Source organism: Helicoverpa zea, chromosome 18 (assembly GCF_022581195.2).
Source record: "Helicoverpa zea isolate HzStark_Cry1AcR chromosome 18, ilHelZeax1.1, whole genome shotgun sequence".
NCBI classification, from domain to species: domain Eukaryota; kingdom Metazoa; phylum Arthropoda; class Insecta; order Lepidoptera; family Noctuidae; genus Helicoverpa; species Helicoverpa zea.
In genome coordinates this window covers 8,136,734-8,147,659 of record NC_061469.1, presented here as the reverse complement: position 1 = coordinate 8,147,659, position 10,926 = coordinate 8,136,734, and the positions used below count along the sequence as shown (strand labels likewise).

The 10,926-nt window shown below is 41.2% G+C and overlaps 1 protein-coding gene across 1 annotated transcript; it reads right to left on the bottom strand.

The window, feature by feature from the left end:
• Positions 1-1,148: 1,148 nt before the first annotated feature.
• LOC124638934 (segmentation protein Runt) lies at positions 1,149-8,725 on the bottom strand. The gene is made up of 3 exons (XM_047176092.1): positions 8,278-8,725; positions 3,948-4,088; positions 1,149-2,218 (listed from the first exon to the last, which is right to left on the bottom strand). The coding sequence occupies exons 1-3, from the start codon at positions 8,723-8,725 to the stop codon at positions 1,569-1,571; spliced, it is 1,239 nt and encodes a 412-aa protein (XP_047032048.1). The 3' UTR covers positions 1,149-1,568.
• Between the last annotated feature and the right edge of the window lie 2,201 nt (positions 8,726-10,926).

The window sequence follows — 10,926 nt, the reverse complement described above, 5'->3', positions numbered from 1 at the left end:
AGCCGATAGCCACTGGAAAGTGATTGAAAATAAACGAAGTCACTACCTAATATTCATACTCCCTGTGTTCCAACCTAAACCAGGTTGGATAATAAAGGTGCACTCACATGTACGAGAGCAGAACTAGCAGACTTTAGAATTCTCTACATGTTTTATGAAACTTCGCGAAGTTTCTTGCGGGCGTCGAGTCGGATGACAGTTGCAGTTTAGGAAATATAAACGATTTCTTCGGATACGGATATGTAATGTGCATTCACCATAATGCTGACATATTTCAATGTTGAAGCCCCAAGTTTTGTATTGTGTATGTCATTATGCAATGTAGCTTTGCAACTTAAAATTATTTCAATGATTGTCTTTAGAATTTTACACCTAAATCGAACAGACTGCTTTTGTGTGTTCAGACATTTATTAGCATGAATTATCATTTCAGCCTGCTATTAAGTTCAGTCGACTTTTATGTAATCAGTAAAAGTTATGAATCAGGCTTGTTTAATTTCTTATATGAGCAAGTTAATAAGAGCCTCGAAAAACTGAAATCGAATTCAGTAATATACTTAAAACCTTCTCTTAAGTATGACAAATGCTACGCTAAAACAGCCAAAAGTGAGATTTGCGCACAAACATACGCATAAACTGAGAACATCCTTTTTCTTGCAGTCGGTTGTGTACGTAATTTTTTAGAAATGATTAGGATAATGATTTGATTCATCCGGTTTTTGTGCGTCATTTTAGTATGCAAGTGTTTATAAGCAGTCTTGTTAACGCAACAATAACATGTGCAATGCACATTGCGTCGTTCATGAACTTGAAATTTTATGGTAATACTGGCTTTTGCCCGCGGCTTCACCCGCGTCTTAATGGAACTTGAGCTTTTGTTCAACGCATTCATATTTGTTTTAGCATGGATAATACTAGGAAAAATCTGGATCTAAATATAATATCTAGGAATAATATCTAAATATAATATCTTTCAGACTTCTGTGTAAGTCAATTTCATTCGTATCTACACTGATAAAAGTCTTCAAATATATCTATAGATTGAGTACCTATGTACGTGTGTGTTGGGGTCGGGATTTCCAAGTAATAAAATTCAGTTTTAATTTCTCGGAATCTTTCTTTTATCTCGTTACCTCTAGATACATATACACATTTCGATTATACATTGCCAACTGGCAGACATTTATTGTACATTTCGTTCGTTTAATAAATACCCTTTTAAACTATTTACAATAATACATTTGTCTTTCTTAAACATTAAAGTAATCAGTCGTTTCTCGAAGAATATTAAAGTTTCAATAATTATACATTTACAAATCAATTTACATTTATTTACGAGATAATTATATAGATAAGCTTGAACACATTTGCAATAAAAGTAACAAATAATCTATCAACATTTACTTGACTATTCTAAACTCTAGTGATCTAAATATGTCTAACAATAAATATCTGATATAAATCAAGGGATTTTTAATACCTATATTATTTACAAGCTCATTGGTTTATCACATTTCAACAAATCCACCATTACAATGGATACTTTACTAAGAACTAGCACTATAGAGTCAATATGGCCGCCAAACTGACTTGTGAGTTGGTATCGTGCCGTTTGAAATCTTGGTAGATGTTGGACTAGTGGAGAGCACTCGCGTGGTGCGCTGTGAAGGAGCCTTCAGCTCATTGCGGACTCGCGGCCTGTCTGCCACCGTGGAGTCCGCAGCCTGAACTCTCTTCATCTCCTGAAGCTCAACATTCGCTGGTCTTGTTGGATGGAAAGCAGACTTCACTACTTCAATAGGTTCCTCGTCTGATTCATCAGTAATTGTCGCGTCATGCATCGAGTTAACTTCTGATTTTGAATCAGCTTTCGATCTGTCGGGACTAGCGTTGACTATGCTCCTTGGGCTACCACTTTGTCTGCTGCTAGTAGGTGACAGTCGAGCGCTTGACGTATCCATAGACGATACGTTGCTTTGTAAGTGTCGTAGCGCTTCGTAAGGATTCATGCCATTCTTTAGAGATAGCTCAGGTGGCAGTGACTTCATTGCTAGATCTGCAGGGTGTGGAGCAAACGGAAGAAGACCGTTGGGCGGTAGGAAAGCACCAGGTGGAGGAATAAGACCTCCTGCTGGCAGGTTTGCCATCGCCGGTCCGAATTGGAAGAGTTCTGCTCCGGGTAACGTTACTGGAGGCGTTGGTATTGAACCTGGACCACCTGTTGGCAATACAAAATAATTTATTAGTGATGTTGTTCTTTCCATTGAAGTGATTAAAGGTTTTACGTTAAGAGTGAAAGAAAAAATATGGAAAACATGAAGCTACCGTTGGCTGATTTGCTAACATGACGTAATATGAGAGACGAGCCCCTGGGGATGGCCCGCGGCGCACGGGCACTCCGTCTATTCCCCGAACAACGGGGGTGCATAATCGTACTAAGGATAATGTACAATCTGTAGGCGTTTAAAGGCGGCATCACCGAAAGGGATGTTTTTTTAGTGCGATATCGGGAGGGTGAGGGTGCAATATTTATTTATCTGAACACGACGTAGTTCTTTGCAACACAGACACGACATTCGGTAATTCGGCACGATACGAGTCTTTCAGTGACACGGCGGAGTATCTGTCGGCGCATTATTGATGCAGGGCACGTGTAGGTGTTGCAATGGACACGTGTGCACTCCACAAAGCCGAGAGCATCGCGATAAGGAAGCACACCTATCTCCGCTCACGGCGGACAAAGAGAACTCGAAATGTGAAATTTTCATTAGTAGCTGTGTTCAAAAAGTTCTTCCCGGGGAAGCTTTGATTCTCGATAGCATGTAAGAGAAGCTGGTGCATAAAAAGGACACGACGGAGGCGCAGATTGGGCCACAAAGAGCTCGGAGGTGGTGCTACGTTCGTTTCTCTTTTGCACTTTTTCTGTTTGCAGCAGTGGCAGTGCGCAGACCACTTTAAAAGGCAACGGGGGTGGGAGGGGTCGTAACTAGGGGGTAATTTGGCGAGGTGGGGGGCAATATCGGCGTCGCGCCTGATTGAGGTGATTCCCGATCGTTGAATTTGATTCTGTTTTGCTTTGGCCGTTATTTTTAATTAGCATTTATTGGGTTAACCGGGTCCGGTCCCTAGTGTGTACGCCATTGTATGAGTGATACACGAATAAGACGGATTTACTTTTAATTTTTGCGATGTAAAATCTCCGTACGCTTTGATTAATACGCCTCGCTGGGGAAGTTCATATAGTCCCCTTTTGCTTTATTTCCATCATATATGCTGACGAAAAAAGCGCAAATCAATTACACATTTTCAAAGTACGTCTCACGTTTGTAAGCGCGCTACTACGTAGGTTTAATAAAAGTCTGTAGGTGTTTGAGTACATCACTCTTCGCGTTTCAGCGTCGGAAACAAAAAGTGGCTGGTGGCGCGGTCGCCTACATTGGAATAAAATTGACTCCACACTCTCTCGAACGTGAAGGCAATGCTTTTTTGTACGTTTAGTAGCACCCCCCACTTTCCCCCGTTGTGCGGACTTCAGCGGGTGGTTTTGCTTCGGTCGGGCCGGTGTTGTTTTGCAGAGTTCAAGAGTCACTTCTTTTATTTGAGCCGCTTTTGCGTTGTACGGCCTTGAGGGGCGGTACTGTTTCGAGCAACATGTTTTTGAGTGCTGTTTGCTAAATCGGGAATTTTTAAATTAACAAATACCGTTATTGTACGCTGATCGGAAGTTTAAGAGGTACTTGGATGTTCTGATTTTGTAAAACAATCATTTTGCTTAGGAATTGGAAGCACGATATATGAACCTTCACTGAGAGTTTCATAAAATGTTTCACTTGGATCAACCAACGCTAGCTTCAATTCAAACTATTGTTCCAGAATACCTGTTTAAAGAAGTTTTCATTCTGATAAACAAATTGAAAATTCTAGCAGGACAAAAAAATATACGGCACCTTTTATAAGCGAGGCGGTCTGGTCTCGCATTTGTGGGGGTCTGAAGTAGTCAGCCCACGCATAGTTGAGGTAGGCCGCATCCAGCCAGCCGGGGTTCAACAGGAATGGGCTGAATGCACCCGGGTGACCGTATCCGTAATCTGCAACAAAGAAAAAACTGTTGTAATGTCTTGTTACTTCACACAAATAAATAAATGTGAGGACTCTTTCCAAATGTAGTGTAAAACGAATACGTTATTTGTATATAGGAGCATGTTTTATGTGTCTAGTCAGAGCAATTGATTTGGTTTCTGACCGGAATCCGCAGTCGCCGCCGAACGTCTGTATAAGTCATAGCACGGATGTTAGGAATGGCTTATTAAGTAGATAGTGCCGTGGCGAGGTCACTACCGTCTTGAGCCACGTCCGCAAGCACTAAAGTCACAAAGGGTGGCCGTAAAGGCGGCGACACACGGGCCGCGCTCTGTTTACCACCCGACGACTATAACAAGGGCTCTGTATGTATACAAAACGAGCCAGTTTACTACTGCAGTTAGCCGGCTCCTCTGTACCATACGTTTTTACGACCCTCCAACGTCACGTTGCCTTTCGCCTTTCATAGCGAAACGATTTTTTTTATTTGTTTAATCGATACTCCACTGAAGACAGCGGCCATCATCTATTTTCGGGTTTTTACTACATTTTTAATCCAATCTAGAGACGTCCCAATTGATGTGATCAGGTGTAACAGTTTTATTACCGGATTAAACTGTTTACGAGCACTTTGTCTACTTTGTTTTGAACTTTGTATACGCGGTGCTTCTTAGCGGCTCTTTATACGAAGTTTGTTGTTGCGAGTTTTGTTTGAGTAGCCTAATTATATTCTTGACTCTTGCCCAAACGGGGCACGTATGGCAGTCTTTTGTTTTTACGTAGTTGACGTTTTTATCGAGCAATAAAATGCTAACGAAACAATGAGTTTATTTGCGAAAAGCGTACCCCTTTTCTGCGGGAAGATTAGCGAGTATTTTGTGAGAGCGTTTCCCAGATCGCGGGCATTTTAAATTAAGAACTTGATGGATGGCCCGTCGCGCTGTCACGCGCCAATCCGGAGCTGAGGAGCGCTCCGACATCATGGAACAATAATAAGTTAAATGTGGAACTCGGAAACGGGCCGCTCCATTTGTTAATGCCAGTATTCAATTAAATCCAGTTCCCCGACCCTTTGCATATGCGGGGCTCTGAATATTAACGTGGTAAAGAGAGCATTTCTAATGTTGAGAAGTGGTATATGATTACTAAGTGCTTGAGTTAATATTAATTCGGGTAAGTAGGGACGTTAACCGACACAAACTTTGTTTGGAGCTTATTTTAAGCTTATTTGGCGCTCTAAAAATACAACGGCTACATAGTTTAATCTGTTTTTTCTTTAGGATTTCTCTAAATTATCACGTTGTTTAACTTTACTATTTTCCGTGTCAACTATAATGCTAACAACGCTTATAATGCGCTTTCGATTAAACGACCTCAACTTGCCCGAAAGTTTTAAACAAAGATACATGCACTCTGAAGAAAGTGTTCAGAATCTATAAAGTTATTTTCTGCGTCCGTTAATCACCGGCGACCTAAAAATGTACAATGGTTAAGAATGTGGCTCGGATCAAAACACGTCGCGGCCGAATTCGGACCGGACCGGACAATAAACGTACAGCACGGCACATAAGTGTCAGTTAAATAACTCGACAAGATGAGATGCGAGCGGCTTGTCACTCGTAAATTAATGTTAAACAGTCGCTTGAATAAATGGAATCAGAGTTATGGCTCATAATTTGGAGGGTGGCGACGATGCTCCATAACTAACACCGCATTTTATACGTCATTGTTTAATTGTCTGAGTTTATAACGATTTAGTGATAGCGGATGATGGTTTGAATGAAGAAAGTATAAGAAATTGAAGAATATTTGAAAATAAAGCAAATGCTTTATTTTCTGGAAAACTCTATTTTTGGCCAAAGACTAGATTAAGGACATCATTTTAGGAGGTATATTGAATAGAAGTTTTCATTTTACCAGATATTTGGGTAAGAAAACTATATTGGTGAGGAGCAATTGGGATCAATTTTTGAACTGGACACTTATGATCCCTTCAAACCCAATCATTGAAACAGACTGAAACAATAATACGCAGAACGGATTCATTCGGTTTACTGCGGGTGGTTATGGAAATATACGCTAAAACTTTCCAAACAATTTCAATGGTTTCCAGTTAAATTTTCCATAAGTCGTTTGGTAATGTTCGCAAGGTCCTCTTCTAGCTCTGGTTATGAGGGTCACTGACTATGGATGTGGTATTTTAGCAGCTAGCAGAGACATAAAATCCATATTTTAGAGGCAGCGGCGTCGGGGTGCAGGGGAGATCAAACGGGACTTTACGACGCGGCCCGAGATTGTTTACATCTGTTACGGTACCACCGCATCGGACAACCGGCGAAGTTGGTCACCGCTGGTAAACCGTACCATTGTACTGAGAATCTACGATATGCCTACAATATTCCGAATAATAAAATTATAATACACGAGCTGCAGAATTCTTCTCCGTTCTAAAGCATATGAAAGTTTGAAATGATATTCGTGGATGGCAAATTCGGTCACTGTCGATAAAAAATACATTTGCACATACAATTTTCGACATGTGCGCTTAAATTGTCTAAACAGATGTATGTTTGGACTAGTTTTGCAATGTATTTAAAGTTATCTGGTGAATTATTCTGATAGAATCATTAAGGATTTGTAGTTCAGTTAGAAGTTTCGGATTATTTTACGTCAATGAAACTGATGCGAAATTGTAATTTTTATATCCGCACTAAAACTCGAAACTAAATATAACCACCACGTTAAAAACGATTTACAAAATTTTCATAATCTGTCTAAATATTAGTTGTTTTACTAACTGCGTTAATTAGAGCGTACTGCTATTAAGACAGCTTCATTGATCGTTTTATTATCTCGTCTCGTTTGAAGTTTATCGCTGAAGGATGTTAGTTTTTCCGCACACTGTCTTTTTATTATTGGTTGAAGTTTGGGCGCAACTGTTTGTTTACACAGACGTCTCGGTGAATGTTGTAACATCTAAAATAGATTTGTGGTGTGAAAACATTATGATTTCAGTTTAATTCGTTGATTGCTCCGAATGTGTTGGATGACAACGATTTTTTTATTGAAATTAATGGCGCCCGATTTGGTGGTTGATTTTGTTCAATTGATGGACTAGTTTACTTATTAGTTTATTTTATTGACTGTTTTTATAGTGTTGCTAGGTGTAGTAGCTGTTTGTCCTTTTGACTTAGTAGTTTTTATGTCTAGGTAACTTCTAGATTTATGTAGATATCTATAAAACGTTTTCTTTATTAAATTATTTATTTGCTTTTCTTCACAGTGCACTGCATGAACATTGACCTTCACCACGCTCAAATTAATTGAACTGTATATTTAGACATTTACACATTACACGAAAGTATAAAAGCGTGTTCTTGTAAACACCAATAACCATTTATAAGCCCCACGTCAAAACATGACGCGCCTTAATGTTAACTCTTTACACATAAAAGCAGGCAATCGGTGTTATTTCGAGAAGGAGCTGTCTCAGCCGTAATTCTTAACGTAGTTAGGAGATTAAACTGAGGAGCCAATTAATGTCCCAGTGATTGACTGCTTTGTCCGACTTGTTAAATCGGTCGAGTAATTTTTCCCAATGAAATTTTTTCTATATTTTTTTCGAATTGAGTAGAGATGTCGTGTGTAAAAAATATTAAATTTAGAAATAAAAGTCGTTTGAATGTGGTTGAATGTTGCGGCGCCGCAAAATCGACCTCGGCTCTGTGGACTGGCGGCGAGCCAGCGACTCGCGCACGCGCAGCCAACTAAACGTTTCATAAAGATTAATATTTTTTTTATTGTTTCAGCTTGATATCTGACAAATGGTGTTGCATGTCTTTTTTGTGCCAAGAAAAGTGAATTTATTTCCCAAAATTCCGCCGTTTTTAGAGTCGCAGATTTGAGTGTAACTTTTGGAAGGAATTATTTGGGATTTTTTTATGCCCAATTGACTTAATCTAATAATATTATTTTTAAATTAGAAATATACCAAAAATAACCAAATTATTTTATATTATAAAAAAATACATTATTTATACCAGACCAGGAAATATAATTTTACATAAACATAAAATATTCTTTTGAACCTAACAAATAATAGTTAAAGAACAAGAAAATTTACGTTAAATAAATTATTAAAAAAAAAGATTCTAAAAAGTTTGAAAGGAAGTTTGTTATAGAAAGTTAGAAACTTACTTTGCTTAGTCCTGGGCTCCCTGGGGCCGTCGACGGTGACTTTGATGGCTTTCATGTAGGTGGCCACCTGGCTGGGAAACGTGCTGATGGTGATGGTCAGCGAGAACGACTTCCCTCTCCCGCTGCGACCCACGAACCTCAAGTCATTAAACTTTGCCACTTGGTTCTTCATCACCGCTGTGCAGTTCCTCAATTCAGCCATAGAGTTCTCATCGTTCCCGGCCTTAATGGTGACCAGTGTGCCATCCTGCACGTCGTCCAAAGCCACCACTTTGAAAGCCACCGGCAGCGACTTGTTGGAGCGCCAGTGTCCCGGCAGCACCGAGCACAGCACCGCGGGGGAGCCGGTCTGCACCAGCTCGCCGTGGCTCTGCCGGTAGTACTCATGGATATGAGCATACACGTCCGCCATGCTGGGGGCCGGAGGGCTCGCGTGCGGGAGGTGCATCGACTTCAGTCTACCCTCTACAAACACCGTACCGACTCTCGACACGCCACTGAAGTCCTCTGTCACGCCACTGTAGTCTCTAAACACTTTGGTAAAAGTTTCAAAACACGCGATCGGTTTACAAACTCGCGACAAGTGTGCGTCGCGTGCGCGCGGAGCGCTCGGAAAGTTGTGCGAAGTACGGGCGCGAGACTCCGTGTGAGCCGCGAGCTCGAGCAGCGTCTACACCACTTGTTGGGCGCGGACGGCAAGACGCCGGGCGGGGGACTCGGAAAAATAAACGGCGGCCGGGTGACTCGCCGACACCGCAAGCCGAAGACTCACGACGCGCACCGAAGTCGTGGCGAAGGACGCGTGCTCGCGAGAACTCAGTTTCAACTGATGACTGTGATACGACGCGACTTTTTCCGATGGTCAATATTTTGCGTTCGCGCGGTCGCCGCCCCCACCCGGGTGGCGGCCCCTACGTCTCGTAAAAAGCGGGAAGGAGACGAAGGGTGCGGGTGATGCGGTGTCGCGGCGGGAACGAGCGGGACGGCCGCGGTCGGTGTCTGCGTTTTTATAAAAATGCTCGTTGGAGTGGGACGCCGGGCTCACCGCCGCCTAGTGGGAGAGGGATGGGTGGATTTTTTTGAATCACCGCGGTGACGTATCGCGAGGCGGCGGTAATTAGGCCGCGGGGCGGCGGGAAACCGCGGCCGGCGCGAAAACCTATCAACGAGCTCATGAAAAATTATGATTTTCATGTTTGGAGTCGGCGCCGCTCGCGGGGTGGCACTTCATTTTCGCTAAAACACGCGAGGATTTTTGATGACAGGGGTTTTGACTGACACTTTTAATCACACCAGATATTTGGTGGAATGGGTGCTTTTATTACATTTAAATGAGTGGAAAAAGTGTCAGCTTTTAAGGTCAAGCTTTCACTTGACTTTTTAGCCCTGTTTTGAACTTCTCCAGCTAACTTTGAGCGGTTGTGAAAAGTATGATTTTTAAAGTTCAAAGGAAAACTTTTTTTATTTAAGATTTTGGCAATCTACATGTCAACATAATATGAACAACTATCATTAAACATGTCCCTTCATAGGTCTACTATCAATCTATGCATCAAAGTAACAATGTTGAACAAAAAGAAAGAATTAAAACACAAGTCGAAAAATTCGCGTACAAAGAGTTGATACGGGCCGCGTCCGCGTGCGGTTAGCCGCCGTGTTGCGGTGTGAGAGGGAGAGCGCGGCGTGCGAGCGAGATGCCGACAGAGGGGGCGGGGCCAGGGTGGGCCGGCCGGGAAACTTGTGTGGAAGTTTGGCGAGTTTCCCGCGCTTTCCGCGAAGCGACGCGCGGCAACGCACGCGTGCAGTTGTCGGTCTAACTTGTGTGATTCAGGTGGAAATAAATAAATATATTGAACACATTGCGTGATTTTATTTGCAGTTAGATATTAGTGACCTGTGATTGTTATCTAAGAGTTATCTCTAGTTTTTTCAACTCTAATTATCACAATTACCCCTTCCTAAGTTTAAGTTACCTTGCTGATTATGCATATGCATATTTCTTATTGTTATGTAAAAGCAATTACACTATACATATTGTTTTGGGCACATAAGTTTCCTATTGATCTATAAGTAAATGCACATTGTAAAAACAGCACAAATTATATTGTACTGCCATTAGGTACTGCGTACATTATCAGGTGTTGAAAAACAAAAACCATAGGGGTAAATAATACCAACTTTACACCGCATAGTTAAAATTTATTAGGTTATGACGAACTCTTCTTATCAGCCGGTATAAATGTTTATTGCTTTTATCTAAAACGAGGTAGATACCCAAACAGTTCCATTGTTTTTACGAAAACTTATGGTTTTTATGACGGCGGTGCCTTTAGCGGCTTGTCTATTGTACCAATATGGCGGAGACTCTATTGTCTATGCTCCTGCCGTAAAGCACTTTATGGTTTGAAGTTTGCGAATAAAACAATTTGCAAGGTATCGTAAAGTAGGTATGGGTTTTTATTGTTTTGCACATTTGTGGGTAGTTTGGTTATCTGTATGGTTTGTAACGGTCCTGGTATGTAGGTAGATGTAGTATGTTTTTGTTCATGTCGAGGTAAAGAGTTCTTTAATTATTTTATTACTTTTTCAACATTTTTGTTCCGTCTTTGTCGGTGATTTTGGATGTATAAAATAATTTATTTTTTTATG